This window comes from Balaenoptera borealis, assembly GCF_965194805.1.
Source record: "Balaenoptera borealis genome assembly, chromosome: 3".
Classification (NCBI taxonomy): Eukaryota; Metazoa; Chordata; class Mammalia; order Artiodactyla; family Balaenopteridae; genus Balaenoptera; species Balaenoptera borealis.
In genome coordinates, this window is record NC_138866.1 from 10,246,282 (window position 1) to 10,268,073 (window position 21,792).

General features: G+C 43.6%; 1 protein-coding gene across 2 annotated transcripts in view; it reads left to right on the forward strand.

Moving 5' to 3' along the window:
* LOC309625273 (17-beta-hydroxysteroid dehydrogenase type 2-like) overlaps positions 1–20,613 on the forward strand; it is a 179,672-nt gene extending 159,059 nt beyond the window's left edge. For both annotated transcript variants that reach the window (XM_082384621.1, XM_082384622.1), the window contains 3 exons: positions 337–522; positions 15,168–15,305; positions 20,177–20,613. In XM_082384621.1, coding sequence (XP_082240747.1) covers positions 337–522; positions 15,168–15,305; positions 20,177–20,598 — 746 coding nt within the window. In that variant the 3' untranslated portion in view covers positions 20,599–20,613. The remainder of the gene's footprint in view (positions 1–336; positions 523–15,167; positions 15,306–20,176) is intronic.
* The last annotated feature ends 1,179 nt before the right edge of the window (positions 20,614–21,792 follow it).

The following is a 21,792-nucleotide window of genomic DNA, read 5'->3' on the forward strand; positions in this document are numbered from 1 at the left end:
TAAAGATATCATTCTGTCTCCACACACTCCTTTGAGGGAGAAACATGAGGTAGACTTTGATTAAACCTCCTCCTTGCTGTGTCATCCCTCCATAGGTATAACAAATATCTAGCTGCCCGGATGTAGGAAAGGGCTTTGGGGCAAAAGAATATACCTCCAAAAAACCGTTGCTTAATATTTCACAAGTAATCAAGGAGACTAAGGTTTGAGAGTTGAAGTCATCTGCCTAGATCCTAAATCTCAAAGGGGTCCTTTTGACTTCAGAGCTTGAAGGGTTAAAAATCTTCCCACTCTCCCATCTTGCCTGACCTCAGAGTTGTTCCCTTCTGTCCTCAGGACTGTGGGCTGTGGTCAACAATGCTGGGGTCCTTGGCCTCCCAACTGACGGGGAGCTCATTCCCATGACCGAATACAAACGATGCATGGCCGTGAACTTCTTCGGGGCCGTGGAAGTCACGAAGGCATTTTTGCCTCTTCTTAGGAAATCCAAGGGGAGGCTGGTGAACATCAGCAGCATGGCAGGTGAGTTGGCCTTTCCCCACAAGGTCGTGGGTGCCAGTCATGCAAGATGTGACTCGCAGTGCTCCCTGTGGGCTGAACAAGAAAGCAGGGCACTCTCATGCAGGGCTGGGTGAAGAATAGTCAAATCGTGTGTTTACCGTTGATCTGAGTACAATAAAACCTTCCTTTCCTTTCAAATCCTTTCATGTACTGACTCTTACCTACCTTCTAACTCATCTATTCATTACTGGGGATTTAGGGCTCTCACATATCTTCACAGTGTGACCGCTAATGCACAAGCTTCCTAGATTTGGAAAGGAAACCCTGCATACAGTTAACGTCATCGTGACAGGGAACCTGTTCTCAACCCTCCCTGAATTCTGCACACTCTGTTGTTCCCTGTGAGATGAATAGCAAATGTCTTCACTCTGCTGGCACTGTCAGAGCCCTGTGTCTCAGTTGGCTGCCTGCTAGTATTTTCCATAAGACAATTCCCATCGTTCTGCAATCTCAAGGCAGTTGGGGCAGGGTGTGACATTTGATAACTCATCTCTCTCCATTTCAAAGAACAGATAGTCAACAAGTCAAGGGTTTACCAATCTCCCTTCCATAAAAAATGCCCATGTATGTGATGTCTCATTCTTTCTTCTAGAACAGATATTTCCAAACTGGGGTTCCTCAGAGCCTTACTCAGCTTTGAGTGGTGTCCATGGGGTTGTCTTTTGGGCCACTGCACAGGTGAGAGGGAAGCCAAGAGGGTGGGCTCTGGACTCCAGGATCCTGCCTTCACATTGAGGAATACCACTCTTCACTGTTGGATCAGTTGGTTCTGAGTGAGATTTTTTTTTTTAAAATAAAGGATCCAACTATTTGGTTGGTTGGTTTTGGTTTCTTTGTTGTTTTTTTTTTAAGGGAGACATTTTTGTGTATTTTCTAGACAATTGTTTTCCCTCATATTTTCTTACCTGGTTCTAACTTAGCAACTTCTAACTTACTAGCTATGTGAGTGTGTCACTAGCGTTGCTTGTTGGCCTGAGGAAGGAAGGAAGGAAAGAAGGAAGGAAGGAAGGAAGGAAGGAAGGAAGGAAGGAAGGAAGGAAGGAAGGGAGGAAGGGAGGAAGGGAGGGAGGGAGGGAGGGAGGGAGGAAGGAAGGAAAGGGAAGGGAAGGGAAGGAAAAGAGGGAGGGAGGAGGAGAAAGGATGGAGAGAGAGACGTCTAAGGTGGTTAAGAGCAATGAGTACTGTGTTTCAAATTTTATGAGAACCCCAAAATATTTCCAATTTTTTTTCTACCTTGCTAAAGCAAACAAATCCTGAGAAAATACATTTGCAATATTTCACCCTTAACTTTCTTCTGAACTTAGCTTTTACATTTTTGACCTCTGTGGAAACCTCACTTTTCTCAGTTCCCTGGTACAATCTGGTACATCTGGAAAAGTCTCACATGCTCCTTTGCCTCACTCATTCAACAAATATTTACTGAAATGACTTATCATTGCCTTCTCCTTGACACAGTGACAAGGAAGATTTTTCTCTTCCTCTCTTGGTTCTCAACTTTGAGCAGCTCATTCGTTCATAAGATTTTACTTACGTATCACTGATATGCACACTACCTGCTATAGGCCCAGTGTCTGGCATGAAGTAGAAGCTCAATTAATAAATTAAAAAATGCAAGTGTGCAGATGAATGAATGGGCGAGTGACGAATTTATCCTACAGAGGATGCCCATTCATAAACCTTCAACTTGACCTCTAAAACTTTTTCTAAGCCAAGACGTTGAATGGACTTGTCACATATTTCCACTGGAGGAAAATGTTTGAGGGTTAAAATAAATCACACACCTCACTCCTATTCTCACCACTGGACATACAAAATCTTTTATACCCAGCCTTACTAGTTCCATTCCAGTATCTTACCATCGTCACCAAGTCAACATGTCTGAAGCTAAACTTTCTATCAGCCATTCAGCTCTTCCTCTCTTGACTTCCTTCTGTTCACTCCTAGTCTTTTAGGTTTCAGAGCTTTGAGCCTTCTTGGATTTGTTTCTCCCTGTGCCTTTCTCTCCTTTTCTCCCACCCAGTCAGTCACCAAGATGTATGGAGTCTTCCTTCATCACATCCAGCTTTGAATCCTTATGTTTCAAGGAAACTCTAGAAATAGGTTCATTTGCAGGACTCAGAAACCACCCAGGGAATTTTATAAAGTTGTTAAAACAATAGCATGAAAGCAGAACAGAAAGGAAACGTATGTACTTGACAGGGCAGGTGCTTGTAAGAGGACAGGAGCCAAAGATCTTAAATCATGCTTATAGTTTCCCGCATTGATGAGGGGCAGAGGAGTTCAGCAGAATCCCTAGCACTTTGCTGATGAGTGTTTTGCGAAACAATGGAAAAGATTTTTGAGCAAGGGGATAAGAAGCTAGACTGTAGCACAAGAATCAGAAAAGTCATGGCATGTGTAAAAGAGACTATATAACCAACCACCAACCCACAAAATTAACATCCAATGTGATGCCAACTTGATGATGTGTCTCTTGGCAAAGCTAATGTAACAGTAATTTTGGAAAACGTACTTATTTGGGAGTTCACCCTGGTCTTTTTCTCATTTTGAAGATGGAGGTATGGAGAGAGAGAGAGACAGCCAGTAAGTGTTCTCCAAAAGGAGTTCATGGTTGCCCTGACCCATCAGGTTGTCTTGAGTCTGGCACCTCGGCCACCCTCTGCATGACAAGAATTTCAATGAGGTAGATTTATCATGGAAGTTTGCATCAGCCAGGAGGAGCTGAGCTGGAACTGCTGACTCTATTCAAGTTATCCACTGCTGCGTAGTAAATAACCCCAAAGAAACTGTCTCAGGATACTGTGAGTAGGCAACCGGTTTGGTAGAATAGTGGTCTCTCAAATACTTGCATGTCCTAAAACCTGGAACCTGGAATATGTGACCTTACCTGGCAAAAGGGACTTTGCAGGTATGATTGAGTTAAGGATCTGAAGGCAGAGATGATCCTAGATTATCTAGGTGGGTCTGATGCGGTTACAAGAATCCTTATAAGAGGGAGGCAGGAAGGTCAGACTCAAAGAGAGGTTGGAAGATGGAGGAAGGAGCCGTGAGCCAAAGAATGCAGGTAACTTTCAGAAGCTGGAAAATTCAGTGGGGATAAACTGCCTAGGTTTTGATCCTGTCTTTACCACTGACAATGGAGTGACCTAGGACCAAGTGCTGAACTTCTGAGTTGCAGCTTCTGCGTTTTACGATGGGGATAATAATGATCGTTTCTTCTTAGGCCCATGTTGAGATGAGATGAAATGACACGGTTTTAAGCATCAGCCTTGCACCTGGCACATGGTAGAGTTAGAGACCCAAAAGCCATCTGCCATGAAGAGGCTGGCTCTGTGTGCACCTGTGGCTTTTTATCCTGCCAACCGCTGGCATTGCCACCTGTGACTGTTCCATCCTGTTGCTCCCTGTCACGCACTGGCTCCTGGGCAAATAAGCCCAACAGGTCATTACTTCCACATTTGACCACATCTTCTCTGGGAGGATTTTCCACCCCCCTGTAATCATGTTTATCATCCCTCCCACAGAAATAGAATAGCTCTTTAACCTAAATCCTGGCAAGGAAGTTTGATAAATATTTAACCAAGGATTGAAGGAAGTGGGAGATGACTCTTTGATTGATTGTACAAAGGGCACTTGAAAAATCTTTATGTTTGAGAGGTCTAAAAGTCTTTTCTGGCCAGTTTTCCTCTTAAGAAATTGCAGAGTAAATACCCATGTTATGTCGTAAGCTGTGCTTGAATGAGAACAGCTGAAAGCAAACCTTATAAAACGACTAAGGCCTCAGGGATTTTGAGCCGGTTGTGCTTTGAATCGTGCTCTTGGATTACTAGCTGGGTGATCTGGGGCAAGTAGCCCCACTTGTCTGTGTCCATTTCATCTTCTGTCGTGATAGGGTGACACAGCTCCTGAGTCTAAGGCAGCATTTCTCAACCTGAACATTATCGATATCTGGGGGAGGCTAATTCTTTCTGTGGGGGGCTGTCCGATGCATTGTAGGATGTTTAGCAACATCTGTGTTCTTGACCCATTAGATGCAAGTAGCACCCAGTGCTGACCTTCAGATATTACCACGTGTCCACTGGGGTGGGGGTGGGGTGCAAAATCAGCCCCAGTTGAGAACTTCTGGTCTCAACTGTAGATCTAAATGCATTGTGGATTCTGAGTGTTTAGCACAGTTACTGGTACACAGAAAGTACCCTAGTAACAGGGACCTCTCTACTGAGAGACAGTAATGGTTGCCCATCACATCGAGCTATTTAAAATGCATGAAAATTACTTTACACCAAAGTAAGTGGCCTCAGAGAGTCTTACAAGTCTACAGATTTTAGGTATCTGGCAGATTTCACAGTTCCAAACTTGAGCCTGGTCTTACTTAGTCCGGAGAAGTTGACAATGGGATCATTCCTGGATTTTTTTTCTTGCCGAGGTAGCTGCCTTAAGGGAATCATCTGGCAAATCATTCAGCCAGTCTCAGCTGCTCAGTGACGTGAGAGAAAGCCAAAGCTGAGATTCGTTTCCTTAAAACTCTCACACTAGCCAGCGCTTAGCGTAGAGTAAGGGGGAGAGGGGAGAGCAAGATGGAGTGAACGTCTTCATGCTGAGTTGAATTAGATGCTTACACCCCTGAAGTCATTCAGTGCTAACATGTGCAGGATGCAGATACTGATTCCTTTTTAGATCAAGCACACTCTAGCCCAGGATCATCCAGCTGGTAAGCAATGATCAGTGCTGGTAACTGGGTCTATTTAACTCCAAATTCTGTGTTCCTCTCACTTTTCCAGATTACCAAGCAAGAACACACCAGGGAAACGGGGGGCGGGGGGGAGGGCAAAAAAAACACAGACCCTAACGCTAGTATGTTTAAGCAATGATTAGGAAGTGTTAGCGATTTAGGGCTGTCTCCTACCCCAGTGCTTCAAACATTATGTGTATAGTGATCAGCTGGGGGTCTTGTTAAAATGCAGAATTTGACTGAGTTGGTCTGAGGGGGGCCTAAGATTCTGTATTTCTATAACTAGTTCGTAAGTGACTGCTACTGGTCCCTGGACAATTTTTTCAAACTTCAGATGCATTTGATTCACCAGGAGGGCTACTTAATAACGACTGCAGGAAATCAAAACTTCAATGAGATAATATTTCACACCCACTAGGATGGCTATAATCAAAAAACCAGAAAACAGCACTTGATGGCAAGGGTCTGGAGAAACTGGAACTCTCCTGAGTTGCTGGTGGGAACGTAAAATGGTGCAACCTCTGTGGAAAACACTTGGCAGTTCCTCAATAAATTAAACACAGAGTTACAACTCAGCAATTCTACTCCTAAGTGTATGCTCAAGAGAACAGAAAACAGGTGTTCCAACAAACACTTGTACATAGGTATTCATAGCATTATTTATAATAGCCAGAGATGGAAACAACCCAAATGTCCATCAACTGATGAATTAATAAACAAAATGTGGTCTATCCATACAATGGAATATTATTAATCCATAAAAAGGAGTGAGGCACTGATACTCTGAAGGGTGAATCTTGAAAAGATTGTGCTAAGTGACAGAAGCCAGACACAAAAGGCCATATCTTGGGACAATCCTATTTATGTGAAATGTCCAAAACAGGCAAACCCATAGCGACAGAAAGCATATTAGTGGTTGTCAGGGGCTGGGGTATGGGGGTTCCTTTTGGGGCATTGAAAATACAGAACTAGATAGTGCTATTGGTTGTACAACATTGTAAACGTACTAAAAGCCACTGAATTGTACACCTTAAAAGGGTTAAATGGTGAATTTTATGTTTTATGTATTTTACCACAATAAGAAAAAACTTCTGCCCGATCCCCAGAATTTCTGATTCAGTGGGTCTGGAGTGAGACCTGAGGGCTTGCACTTCTAACAGATTCCCAGCTACTGCTGCTTCTCAATCACACTTTGAACAAGGTCTCAGACATTGATTTTGATGCCAAACAGTTGTCGAATCCCCAGAGATTGTCAAATTACAAGGGAACAATCAGATGCTATTAGTCTCCAATTTCTGCTAACCATGCCTAAAGTTTTTTTTTGTTTTTTTTTTTTTTTTGGCCGCACCACGCGGCATGTGGAACTTCCCCAACCAGGGATCAAACCCACGCCCCCTGCAGTGGAAGCGCGGAATCTTAACCACCTGACCACCAGGTGGTGGTTACTTTTTTTTCCTTTTTTTTTTTTTTGGCCACGCTGCATGGCTTGTGGGATCTTAGTTCCCCGACCAGGGATTGAACCCGGACCCTCGGCAGGGAAAGCTCAGAGTCCTAACCACTGGACCGCCAGGGAATTCCCTGGACTTGGTTACTTGAGTTGAGCCCAGTTGACCTTGGAGGAGGCAGAAACCAGCTGGGAGCCCTCATTACTTTCTCCTGAGACAAGGTCATGGGTGTTCTGGCTTGGGAAGATATTAGAGAATGAGAAAGCTGCTGTGGGCATGGGACCCTGGTACCCCTATAAAAGTGTCCTGCACCTGGTTCCATATTGGAGAGAGGAGTTTCCCCAACACCAACAAGCAATGCTCAGATACCAGCAGGGTGTCCTACAATTCAACTCAATTCTGAAGTTCTCTACCTGGAGAGAGCATCAGATCCCACAGGTTAGGGCTCAGTCCTACAAGGCTGCCCCCCATCCCCACTTTGGATGCCAGTGGCAAGCCCAGGTTATCACCTGTGCTTCTGACTGATTCGCTATAGATCAGAGGTACCAACTACCCCCTCCTTGGGTTCGATTAATTTGCTAGAGCAGCTCACAGAACTCAGGAAACCTGCTTACTCACTGGATTACCGGTTTATTACAAAGGATATTAAAGGATACAAATCAACAGCCAGATGAAGAGATACACAGGGCAAGGCACAGGGAAAAGGTGTGATGCTACCACGCTCTCTGAACTCGCTACTCTCCCCGAATCTCCCTGCTCACCAACCTGGAAGCTCTCCCAACCCCCTCCTTTGGGGTTTTTATGGAGGCTTCATTATAGCATGTGATTGACTAAATCATTAGCCATTGGTGATTGATCTCAATCTTTCTCCCCTCCCCGGGGTCGGGGTAGGACTGAAAGTTCCAACCCTCTAATCACAAGATTGGATCCACTTGCAGCCAGCCCTCCACCCATTCTTAGGAGAGGTTCTCGTTGCCTCATTAACATAACAAAAGTCCTCATTAACCTTTGCCACTCTCATCACTTAGGAAATTCCCAGGGTTTTAGAAGCCCTGTGCCAGAAACAGCGACCATGACCAAATACGTATTTATTATAAATCAAAAAATCACACCTTACCTATACAGCCTCAGGCTGAAAAGCTGCAATATTTCTGCCCTGTGTTAATAGAGCACTCGCTTGGAAAGCCCTTTCTTTTCCATAATTCCTATATGGTCATATGTTAGCTTTAGGTCAGGAACAAGAGGATCTCCTGGTAGGTGTTGATCATTATGGCTAGGATGAGTGTTGTGAGGCCCTGTGTTACCTCAGGGGACATCAAAAACATCTGAATGCTAGAACCTTGGGAAATGTTACTAACTTGTTGCTTATGCCACACCAAAGGAGTCAGGCAAAGACTAGGACCAAGCCCCCCGAGGGGGGTGTGGGGAAAGGGCCTCACAATTCTGTAAGCTCCAGGATAGTAACTTCAAGTTTCCCTCCGTGTTAGCCACGGCCAACAGTATGCCATAAGGTCAAAACAAGGACCACCAGAAAGACAAGGACCACCAGAGTGATCAGAAACATGAGTGCTGAGTTTATTCTTGCCAGGGGGCAGATTCACTGAGTAGTTCCCCGAGGCAGAAAAGCTGGGTGGGGGGGACTGGTATGTTCTAGAAGAGGGGGAGGATGCTGCCTTCATGGTAGCTGCACCGAGTAGGGCTAGATGACTTGCAGTTGTGAAGGATGGAAAGAGTCCACAGGTCTGTACGTGGTTGGTTAAAACACGTCCCATTGTTGACTGGGTGTTCCATTAAGTCGCTGAATAACAAGGTCACCCCATATTCTGAGCCAGTTACCATCACTGGCTACTTAGAGTCGATTGGAGGGAACCCCAGCATTCAGTTTTGGTACCTCCTAAGTGAGTACTGCTCTAAGGGCAAAGTTTTGCCTTTGCATTAGCCACGTCCATCAGTGATGGGGGTGAGCGTGGAATGGAGTGAGGAAGAAGTATATTGTCACTTTAAATTCAGTTGCAGCCTTGGCAGAAAATGTTTCAAAAGCTCTAGCTTGCTTAGGGGGCGCTTCTCTTATGTTTTAATATTTCAAATTAGCCAGGCCTTGATTTTTGGGCCTCCCATGCCAAACTTCAATAAACTTAATTTTTTAGTTTTATTTACCAAAATGTTAGGAGACCTTATGACCTTGGTATGGCCAAAGACCTACATGGGAGCTAGGCAGTTCTCCTGACCTAAGCGTGTTTCTGTTTAAATTTAAATTTTAATTTTTTAAAAAATTTTTGGCTGCGTTGGGTCTTTGTTGCTGTGCACGGGCTTTCTCTAGTTGCGTCGAGCGGGGGCAACTCTTCGTGGCAGTGCGTAGGCTTCTCATTGCGGTGGCTTCTCTTGTTGCAGAGCACGGGCTCTAGGTGCGTGGGCTCAGTAGTTGTGGCTCACGGGCTCAGTAGTTGTGGCTCACAGGCTCTACAGTGCAGGCTCAGTTGTTGTGGCGCGTGGGCTTAGTTGCTCCGCGGCACGTGGGATCTTCCCGGACCAGGGCTCGAACCCATGTCCCCTGCGTTGGCAGGCGGATTCTTAACCACTGCACCACCAGGGAAGCCACCTAAGCGTGTCTTAAAGGGAGTATGCATTTTTAAACTTTTTATTTGGAAATAATTATAGACTCACAGGAAGCTGCAAGGAAATGTACAGGGAAGTCCTGTTCGCCCTTCATCCAGACTCCCCTAATGACAACATTTTACATAACTACAGTACGATATCAAAGCCATTGGTACCATGCACAGAACTTATTCAGATTTCACCAGTTATATCTGCACCCATTTATGTGTGTGTGTTTATAGGTCTGTGCAGTTTTGTCACATGTATAGCTTCCTGTAACTATGAACACAATCAAATACAGAATGTTTCCAGCACCATAATGATCCTGAGATACCCCTTTTATAGCCACATCCACATGCTCACCCCATCCCCAACTCCTGGCAACCACGAATCTGTTTTCCATCTCTGTAATTTTCTTTCAAGAATATTATATAAATGGAATCATACAGTAATGCAACCTTTTGAAACCGGCTTTCGCTCAACATAATTTAAAGGAAATATATTTTGACCAAGGCATATGGAGCTCAAAAACAAACAAGCAAAACCGAACATATAAACAAAAAACGTTTCTTCCAGCATAGCACTAGAAAGTCTCTTTTAATTTCAGTCTCTTGAAACACAACATACCTTAGGCCCCACATCTGTGAGACTTGGATCAAGGATCAAACAGCACTGCCAGGTCACTATCCAACTTCTGAGATCACAACTTCTACAACCAAAACAGAGATCTCAGTTTTTCCAGAGCCCAAGCTGTATTAATATTTACATGTCCAGAGGACAGAAATAAATCGAAAAAAATCATAGATGTTCTCTAGAAGTGTTTAACAACCCTATCTGCCCATTGGAATCACCTGGGGGAGCTTTTAAAAATCCCAGTGCCTTGGCAAATAATAGGAAGGTCTAATAGGGAGCTTACTTTGTGCCAAACACTGTTCTAATATATTAATTCACTTAACTTTCATAACAACCCTGTGATACATGTATTATCATTATTCTTAATTTACAGATTAAAGGACAGGCACATAAACATAAACTGGTTTTCCTAACTTTAACTGCTTTTACTAATCAATGGCAGAGCTGGGATTTGAACACAGGCAGTGTTGGCTCCAGAACCTGGCTCTTAACTGCTGCCCTCTGCTAACCTCCCTTCCAGCTGGCCAAGCTCACCTCACCTTAAAAACCGTGGAGAAATGAGAATAGTCTAACCGCACAGATTGGGTTGAAACTTTGAACAAGTTGCTTTAACTTCTTTGGCCCTTCTCCCCAGTCAAAGGAAGGAATTGGATTTTGAACTCTTAAGATTTGGTGAAACTAAAAATCACTTAAATAAGAATCAGCTGGTCATACGTGACAAGATGGGAACCACAGTTGAATGTTTGATGCCAGATACTATACTGAAATTTCACCAGTTAAGCCTCAGGACTCTTCCTTTTAAGTGACAGGGCCAAACCTCAGACAGACTTAAGGGAGAAGGAGGTGATTAGCTCACCGACTGTTTGGAACCAAGTTCCGAGTCACCTTAACTCTCCCCCACCTCCACTCCCCGTTTCCGTCCTCAACACCTACCTCCAGCTTTCTGAGCTCCCTTCTCGCTCCTCTGTTTCCCTTTGTTTCCCTTCTCCTGTGTGGGGGCAGAAATGGCCCCTGGGAGTGCCGGTGTTGCACCATTATCACACTTAAGTAGCCAGGAATAAACCATAAAAGCATCTCCCTTCCACGATCTAGGTCAGGACTCTGGCTCAGCTGAGGTCACGTGCCCAGCCCCAAGCCAATCTCCGGGTCCAGGGGATAGGATATTATGATCAGTCAGTCTGCCTCTCTGAATGAGGACAAACCGTTGACTGACAGCCTTCCTACAAAGACAGGGAGGTAAGGATGAGTGTTTCCCAAAAGGAAGTTATGTGAGCCAGACCAAAGCTTTTTTTTTTTTTTCCATTTTGGCCACACCGCGCGTGGCATGTGAGATCTTAGTTCCCCCACCAGGAATGAAACCCGCGTCCACTGCATTGGACGGCCAGGGAAGTCCCAGACCAAAGCTTTAATAATCATGTAAGAATCATGATGATAATTGACATTAGCTATTCTAGGTATCTCTACTTCAATGCCTACATTCCCTGCCCCCAGTTTGATTGGGCTATAATTGGCATATAACATTGTCTTAGTTTCAGGTGTACCACATGATTTGCTACATGTATATGTTGCGAAATGATTACCACAATAAGCTTAGTTAACATCCATCACCTCACAGTTACAATTTTTTTTCTTGGGATAAGAGCTTTTAAGATTTAGTCTCTTGGACTTCCCTGGTGGTGCAATGGTTAAGAATCCGCCTGCCAATGCAGGGGACACGGGGTTCGAGCCCTGGCCCGGGAAGATCCCACATGCTGCGGAGCAACTAAGCCTGTGCGCTACAACTACTGAGCCTGCGCTCTAGAGCCCACGAGCCACAACTACTGAAGCCCATGCGCCTAGAGCCCGTGCTCTGCAACAAGAGAAGGCACCGCAATGAGAAGCCCATGCACCACAATAAAGAGCAGCCCCTGCTCGCCGCAACTAGAGAAAGCCCACGCGCAGCAACGAAGACCCAACACAGTCAAAAATAAAAAATATAAATTTATGAAAAAAAAATTTACTGTTAACAGCTTTCAAATATACAACACAGTATTGTTAGCTATAGTCAGTATGTTGCACGTTACATCCCCAGAATGTATTTATGTTATAACTGGAAGTTTGTACCTTTTGACCACCTTCATGCATTTCCCCAGCACCCCACCCCTCACCTCTGGTAATCACCAATCTGTTCTCTGTATCCATGAGTTAGCGTTTTTTGTGTGTTTTTTTTTTTTTTAAGATTCCACATATAAGGGAGATCCCACGGTATTTGTCTTTCTCTGTCTGACTTATTTTACTTAGCATAATGCCCTCAAGGTCCATAGATATGTACCTAGGAAACCATCACCACAATCAAGATAGTGAACATGACCTTCATTCCCTAGACTCCCTTGTCCCCCATTCTAACCCATATACCCTGGCCCCCCAGCAGGTAACCACTGATCCATTCTATCACTATAGATTTGTTGGAATTTTCTAGAATTATAAATAAATGGAATTATACAATACATACTGTTTTTTTGTCTGGCTCTTTCTTTCACCATAATTATTTTGAGACTCATCCACGCTGTTGTGTGTATCAAGTTCATTCCTTCTAACAGCTGAGTTGTATTCCATTGTACGGCTGTATCACAGTTTATCAATTCAGCCAGTGGATGCTTCTTTGACCAAAGAAGGGGGAAATCTTTGCCAAACCTGGGACCCTTAATGTCATGGGCTCAGTCATCCTGGGTTCCCCATGAGGTCTCCTGGGTGCTCTGAACCCCTTCATAATCTCGTGTTTTCCAGTGAAAGGACACCAGGAACACACCCGTATTCATTTCTTAGGGCCGCCGTAACAAATTAGAGTGGCTTAAAACAACAGGAATCTATACTGTCACAGTTCTGGCGGCCAGAAGTTCTGAAATCAAAGTGCTGGCAGGGCCACCTCCCTCTGAAGGCTGTAAGGGAGAATGCCTCCTTGCCTGTCCCAGCTTCTGTAGCCCCAGGCATTCCTAGGCTTGTGGCAGCATCACTCAAATCTCTGTCTCCATCTTGACATGGTCTGCTCCCTTGTTTCTCTGTGTCTTCTCTTTCTCTGTCTCTTACAAGGACAGCCATCATTGGATTTAGGACCCATCCTAATCCAGGATGGTCTCATCTTGAGATTTGTACCTTAATTACAGCTGCAGAGAACCTTATTCCAAATAAGGTCACACCACTTTTCTGGCTTCCTTTGCTTCTGCCTTCCGTAGCTCATCCCCCACAGCTGGTCCAATGAGACGCAGTTTAAGGCTCAATCTCTCTCAGCTTCTAAAAGAAATGTGATTCAAGTGGAATAAAGAGCATCTGCCCCCAGCCCTAGCTAGCCCTCCTAGAATAAGTCCTTTCTCACACCCTCTTTTTTTTAACCCCCAATTTATTATTTTACAGTTCTACAGGCCAGAAGTCTGAAATGAGTCTCACTGGGCTAAAACCAATGTTTTGGCAGGCCTGAATTCCTTCTGGAGGCTCTACGAGCAAATCCATTTCCTTGTCTTTTCTAGGTTCTAGAGGCTGCCTGCATTCTTGGTTCATGGTCCCATTTCTCTGTCTTTAAAGCAGCAACATCAGGCCATCTCTCTCATTCCAATGCCCTTCTCTCCTCTCTTTCACTTATAAGGACCCTTGTGATTACATTGGACCCACCTGGATAATCCAGGCTAAGCTCATGATCTCAAGGTTGATTAGCAACCTCAGTTCCCCTTTTTCCATATAATCTAACATATTCATAGGTTCCAGAGACATCTCTGGACATCTTTGAGGGACCATTATTCTGCCTACCATACCTCTCTTTCCTATTTTCCACTTTCTCTGTATCCCTAGTGATTTCCTCAGATCTAGCTTTTAGGTAACAAATTCTCAACTGTGTTTGAACTACCATCTAATTTGTCTACTGAATTTTTTCTTTTAAGTTTAGTTGATTTACAATATTGTGTTAGTTTCAGGTGTACAGCAAAGTAGTTCATATATATATTTCAGATTTTTCACTATAGGTTATTACAAGATATTGAATATAGTTCTCTGTGCTATACACTAAATCCTTGTTGCTTATCTAGTTTATATATAGTAGCTTGTAACTGTTAATCCCATACTTCTAATTTATTCTCCCCCCGCTTTCCCCTTTGATAACCATAAGTTTGTTTTCTATGTCTGTGAGTCTGTTTCTGTTTTGTATAACGATTCATTTGTAGTATTTTTTAGATCCAACATATAAGTGATATCATATAATTTTGTCTTTGACTTACTTCACTAATAGTCTCAGGTCCATCCATACTGCTGCAAATGGCAATATTTCATTATTTTTTATGGCTGAGTACTATTCCATTTCATATATATGGTATATATATATATATATATATATATACCACAGCTTCTTAAGCCAACTGTCTGTTGATGGGCACTTGGGTTGTTTCCATGTCTTGGCTATTGTAAATAGTGCTACTATGAACATTGGGGTGTATGATGTATCTTTTCAAATTAGAGTTTTCATCTTTTCTGGATACATATGCAGGAGTGGGATACCTGGATCATATGGTAGCTCTTTTTTTAGTTTTTAAAGTAATCTCCATACTGTTTTCTATAGCGGCTGCACCAATTTATATTCCCATCAACAGTGTAATAGGGTTCCCTTTTTGCCACACTCTCTCCAGCATTTATTATTTATAGACTTTTTGATGACAGCCATTCTGACTGCTCATACCCTCTTACAGAGATGCCCCATGGTTCCCTATGGCGTGTGTTACTCCTTGTTGCAACAAGTATTAAACCCAATTTGTTCAACTACAAGCTCTGTAATGGAGAGAACAGTGCCCACTCTGCCCCCACTTCCCCAAAGATATGTCCATCCAGAACCTCAGAATGTAGGTTGGCCAAACTGGAAGGTCAGAGGCTGGGGCAGATGCTCTTTACCCCACCTAAATCACATTTAGCTTAGAAGCTGGGAGAGATTGAGCCTTATACTTGGTTTGCCATTGGACCAGCTATGATGAAGCAGGCATGGAAAGCAAAAGCAAAGGAAGCCAGACAATGATGTGACCAAGAATATGCGTTCACCTGCATACAGAGGGCCTTTGTCTTCCTTTCTCTGCCTTAGTCACCACTGATACCAGTTCCTGGCATGAAGTAGGTGCCATTTAAATACTTAGTGGATGAACAAATGAAAACATCAGACCTGATTTTTTTTTCTCCCATTATTCCCATAGGAGGGGTTCCAATGGAGAAGATGGCAGCCTATAGCTCATCCAAGGCAGCTCTGACCATGTTTTCAGCAGTCATGAGACAAGAGCTATCCAAATGGGGAGTTAAAGTCTCTGTTATCCAGCCCGGAGGCTTCCGAACAAGTAGGTGTCTGAGCCCAAGAGCCCTGCAATATTCATTCTGGAAGGGATGCTGAAGGTTTTGTTTTGACAGAGTTCAAGCCAAACCCCTCAGTGGTGGACCAAAGGGGGTTGGGATGGGTGGGCTTCTTCTAAGCATAGAGGGGCAGGTGCCAGGTTTTGCAATGTACGGTTGCTCCCCTGCCTCTTTTCACCAAGGAATTAAGTTTTGATGTTATGTATTTTTCAAACACAACCTCCTCCCCTCTGAAGGACATGACCCACATCCTTCTACCCCGGGAGGAGATGGCCATCCTCTCCTCTCCGCTCCCTGAATTTCTGGACTCTGAGCAGATGTAGACGACCCCCATGGCTCAGCCCTTAGTTCTGGGTCATCAACCATGTAATTGGTGATCGAAATGAAGACGTAAAAGAGCATATCTAATAAAAGACCACGCACTGGGAGGGATGCCTAACACACTAAAGAACAAACCCTAGAGGTTTGAATATTAACCCAAATGCACCAGATAAAAATCTAAAAGAAAAGCAGAACTTTGTCTTGAAGCATTTAGCAGCCAGGATCTCCCAGAGTTGTCCAGGAAGAGCACGAAGACTCGGAGAAAGGGCTCATCTGGGAAGGAAACCGAGGGAAAGAGACCTGGGCCGCTCAGGTTGAGAGGCGGGACCAGGGCAGTAGGAATGGAGGGAAGGTGAAGTCTTGAGAGGGGTTTCCAACCTGGGGACTCCCTGGGCAGGTAGGAGAGTTGAGGGGAGTTGATGGAGAAGGAGGGGGGGTCAAAGATGATGCCGAATATGGCAGCCTGAGAGACAGATCACAAAAAGCTGCCTGACAGCTAGTGGAAGGGGAGAATGATGAATTTGATTTTGAACCTGGCAGGAGGATTGAGAGTTTGGTGACACAGCCAATGAAAACTTACAACACACAGATGCAAGATTCCCTTTGGACCAGAGAGCAACCCTGCAGTTAAGTTACAGTTTCAAGGACTCACTGAAATTGTCATAGCTAGCATTTTGGGCAGCTGTTCTTATCAGGCACTAGCCATTTTCCGTACATTCTTTCCTGATATTGTTGATCTTATTTTTTTAATTGAGAAATATATCATATACACACATAGTTTAATAAATTATCAATATTATAAAAATTCATGTACTTAACATCCAGATAAAAAAATAAAACATTGCCACCTCTCAGAAGCCCTCACATGGTCCTCTCCAGTTTTAGCCCTCTGCTCCCTGCAACATGTAACCTGTCATACTTTTTGTAACATTTGTTTATTTGCTGTTCTTGACAGTGTTCCATGCATACATGCATCCCCAAACAATAGTTTGGCTTTACTGGTTTTTGACCTTTAAATGGAATCAATGTGTATGTATTTTTTTGCGTCTGGCTTCTTTCACCAAACATTATGTTTTCACAGTTCATTTATATTGTGTGTAGCTGTAGTTCATTCATTTTCATTGCTAGTATTCTGTGAATATGCCACAATTTTTCTACTATCGATGGGATATTTGGGTCACTTTTGGACGACTGTGAACAATTCAGCTGTGGACCTTCTGGCACACCTACTGTGGCATATGTGTGTGTGATTTTTCCTATGACATATATACCCAGGAATGGGATGACTGGATCATAGATTTTAATTATCTCCAACTTTATTGGATATTTCCAAATTGTTTCCTTAATTATCATTCCAGTTTTACTCCCATCCTTTCCATATATGTCTTAATCTGCATCACAGCCCTGAGGAGTAGGTTTAATTGACATCATTCACCAGGTGAGGACACTGAAGTAGGGTGGGTAATATATAGCTCAGCATGGACATCTGTGACACCACGATGGTGGGGAATTTGAAACCAGATCCCTAGGTGCAGAACCTGGTTCTTTCTTTTATATCAGGATGTCCTCAGTTTAAAGCTGACATTTGATGGGCTCTCTAAAGGCAAGAGGCCAGACGGTGGAGAGCTGAGGACTTAAGTTTGGAGAATGACATTTGAAGTGGGGGATGAGACAAGGAATCTTTAGGGACACAGAGAGCTCCTGAAGACATTCAGGGAGACATATCAGATTTTTTGGGTACCCTGCAATAAAAAATAGCTCAAGCATATTGTACGCTTCGCGGATTTTAAGACTTTATGTGTACAATCTCACTTAATCCTCACCTATGAGGTATCACCAGTTAGGCATCATAATATTCCCATCTTATGGGTAGAAAACCGAGGCTCAGAGAAGTTAAGGAATTTCTCAAGCCACAGTGCTGATATGAGGCAGAGATGGGATTTGGATCCACGTCATCTTACCAGTTTTATTGTGTGTAGCCCCAAAGTGGCAGGGGATGGGCAAGTGTGTGTCAAAAGTGGCAGATGAAGACTGACAAAAGGGTGGTGGCTTTGTCACCAATAAAGAGAGTTTTGGGGATTTTGGACAGGGTAGGCACAAGAGTGATTAGAAAGTCCATGAGGTGTTTAAAGAGGGAGGAAGTGGAGAGGAAAAGGAATCCCCCTGTGAGAGTAGAGACTGGGGCAGAAGTAGCTGGAGGAACAATAGTTCATGCAAACATGTTTCTTAAGATGCAGAAGTCTCTGGAGTAGTAACTGTCAGGGTAATCGTTTCCTTAAGTACGGTCGTGCCTTCATGAAAAGAAATGAGCAGTTGAAACTCCGTTTGCATTTCCATGAGTATAATTGGATTTCACTGGCTTACATTTCATAGCGAGGCTCCTCTGCAGTCCTGGTATCCAGGAGTCACCCAAGCTAGCAAAGACTCCTCCCCAAAGCAATCCCTGAGCAATCACACACTTTGTAGGAGGGAGTGTGGGTTGCTGCAACCTTTCTGGAAAGTAATCTGGTACTAGCTATTAAAATTCAAAATGGGGGCTTCCCTGGTGGCGCAGTGGTTGAGAATCTGCCTGCCAACGCAGGGGACACGGGTTCGAGCCCTGGTCTGGGAAGATCCCACATGCCGCGGAGCAACTAGGCCCGTGAGCCACAATTGCTGAGCCTGCGCATCTGGAGCCTGTGCTCCGCAACGGGAGAGGCCGCGATAGTGAGAGGCCCGCGCACCGCGATGAGGAGTGGCCCCCACTTGCCGCAACTAGAGAAAGCCCTCGCACAGAAACGAAGACCCAACACAGCCATAAATAAATAAATAGATAAAGGAAAAAAAAAATGCCATAGAATAATTAATTTAAAAAAAAAAATTCAAAATGAATGTGTTTTTTGACCAGACAGCCACCCTTTGGGGACCGTAGCCTAAAGAAGTGAATGCCGAAAAACAAAAGGATACATTGTGCAAAGCTGGTGATGGCAGCTTTCCCTGAAATGGTGAAACCTAGGAACGACTGGCAAGTCCTTTGATAGAGAAATGGTGACTAAAAGCTGCTCAATGGAAAATTCTGCTGCTCTGGTTTAAAACTATAGCCATTGACCAGGAGGCAGGTCTGTGATTCATTACTAAGCAAACAAACAAAAATCAAAACCCACAGACAAACAAAAAAGCAAATTCCTGGAAAATACGTCTAGTATGATCCTTTTTGTGTTTTGTTTGTTCCTGGTAAAATAAAATTAAGCCAAAGCCAAACATATCTATATGTTTGTATGAGCAAGGAGGGAGTGTAGAATGACACACAATACTGTAAGTTTCCTCAGAGGAGATTAATTTTAAAAACATATGCATCTCCTTATTATTCATTATTTATATAATGAGCAGCCATTGCTACTATATTTTAAAGTAAATATATAGATACTATTAGATTTTATATAATAAGCAAGAATTTACTTCTATATTAAATATATGGTTATATATTTAATCACATATAATTTATACATTAAAATTTAATGTATTATTTAAAATGAAATTAAAATTATATTTATTAAATAGATAACATGAGGGACTTCCCTGGTGGTCCAGTGGTTAAGACTTCGCCTCCAGTGCCGGGGCGGGGTTGTGGGGATGGGAGGGGTGGGGTATGGGTTTGATCCCTGGTCAGGGAGTTAGGATCCCACATGCCTTGGGGCCAAAAAACAAAAAACATAAAATAGAAGCAACACTGTAACAAATTCAAGAAAGACTTAAAAAAAAAATAGATAGCATGATGCTCAACATTACATATTTTTTTAACCTTTTCTTTTTTTTTTTTTTTTTGGCTGCGTGGCTTGCGGGAACTTCCCTGACCAGGGATTGAACCCAGGCCACGGCAGCGGAAGCCCGGAATCCCAACCACTAGGCCACCAGGGAACTCCCAACATTATATATTTAATTTTATACACAGAAGCAGGCGTTACTGCTATATTTTAAAAAATTATGTGTATGTATATATGTAGGTATATACATATCGTATAGATAATATATATTATATACATTATATTTTATATTGTATATAATAGTCATGAAAAGATATGCACTAGAATGTTTGTGGCAGCACTATTCGTAAGAGCCTCAAACTGAAAACAACCCAAACACCCATCATAGTATAATAGATAAATAATTTATGGCATATTTACAGAATGGAAAGCTACTGACTACACAATACATGCATCCATGTGTGCATATGTCTAAAGTCAGGCAAAGCTACTCTACTCTGTTCATCTGACAGTGGCTCCTGGGAAGGTGGCCAAGGCTGGTTTGTCCTTTTCTTGGTCTGGTTGCTGGTTACATGAGCTATTCGGTTTGTGCAAACCTATTCATCTGTGCACTGTTCTGTATGTATGTTTAAAAGAATAGAATTGCCATTATAAAGCACATACTTTAAAAGGCATTTGGGAATGTCCTTCCCAACAGAAGCCAATTCACAAGGGCCTTCTTCCCAATTAGGGGTAGGACATGCCTGTTTTAGCCTTCCCAGCATCTGAGCCTCTCTTTTTTTCTTGCATCTCAGACATCACAGGCACGAGTGACATGTGGGACAAGCTGGAGAAGAACATCCTGGACCACCTCACCCCTGACGTGCAAGAGGACTACGGCCAGGACTATATCCTTAGGGAACGCAATTTTCTCATGCTAATGCAAACCTACTCTGTAATGGACGTCTCCCCAGTGCTCCTGGACATCCAGCATGCCATCTCTGCTAAGAGCCCCTTTGCATTTTATGCACCGGGGAAGATGTCTTATCTGTGGCTCTGCTTTGTTTCCTTTAGCCCTACTGGCATATTTGATTATTTTAGCAAAAAAATGCACAGCCATGGAAGGAGCACGCCCAGAGTGTTAAGCAAGCCTGACTGGAAGAATGAGGCCGTGCAGGCAAATCAGTGGGAGCTGTTAGAGCCTTGGAATGAGAGGGAGTCTCGAGCTTCCCATTAAAGTTGTGGTTTCCTACCTTGCAGCCCCTGTGAGCTCTGTTGGTTGAATAGTGAGACAGCAGGGAAGAGGGCAGGGCACAACCTTGAAAAGAATGACATAGACATTGAGCATATGACATGAAACTGGTTAGAACCGACTAGGCCCAAGATGGCAGAAGATTCAACTTCCAGGGGACCTTCTGCCTCATTATACGCTCACTGTAATATATTACCTAAATGACACACCCACTGGCGCCGTAATAGTTCTGAGGCGACCATAAAAAGCCAAAAAGTGGGCGGTGGCCCAATTCCTGGAAATCCCCACCCCTTCCCCGAAATAGTTGGAATAATCCTCCCACTCGTGAGCCTATGAAATCACCCAGCCCATAAAAACTAACCACCCCATATTTTGGGGTGCTCTCAAGCCTTTTGAGATGGACCAAATTCTGTCTATGGGGTGGTGATCTCTCTCAGTAAATCTACTTCTTACCTATCACTTTGTCTCTCACTGAATTCCTTCTGTGATGAGACATAAAGAACCTGAGCTTCATTAAGTCGTGAGACCAGGTGTGCGATTTCAGTTAAAAGACGGTGGGTTTGAGTCTCAGTCTGGGTTGTGAGGTTTCAGTAGGACTTACTGCAGGGTGGAAATGATCACCATGGAGAGCATTAATTGGGTGTTTACACTGAATACATTTCAGATATTCTCTCATCTAGTTCTCATTTGAGAATGGAGGTAGGAAACTTCACCCCTACTTCATAGGTAAGGGAATTAAGGATCAGAGAAGTTAAGTTCCTAGTTCATTGTCACACAGCTAACAAAAGGTAGAGCTAGAATTGAAATCCAGGTTGGACTACACTGCCTGCCAGGAGAGACAGAAGAGAAAGAGAGATGAAGAGGGAAAAGAGAGAGGAAAGGGAGAAAAGGAGGAGGAAATGGTAAGGACCACAGTCAAATCGAGTCTTTCTCACTGTGCATTGATAGCCTACTGTAACTACTGCTTCCAAGGTATTGGATTCATTGTATGTAATCAGCGCTCCATGCCCCTCTTCTCCCTTCCTCTACCAGGAGCCCTGGGGATAATAAGATGAGGTCTCCCGTCTCAAGCAGCGCCCCTGAGGTCTTTTGGCAGACATGGGGCATGTGACTGGCTGGGTTTGGTGTCCATAGTAACCATCCCTGTGGCCTCCATCTGAGCATCCAGGATGGAAAAGG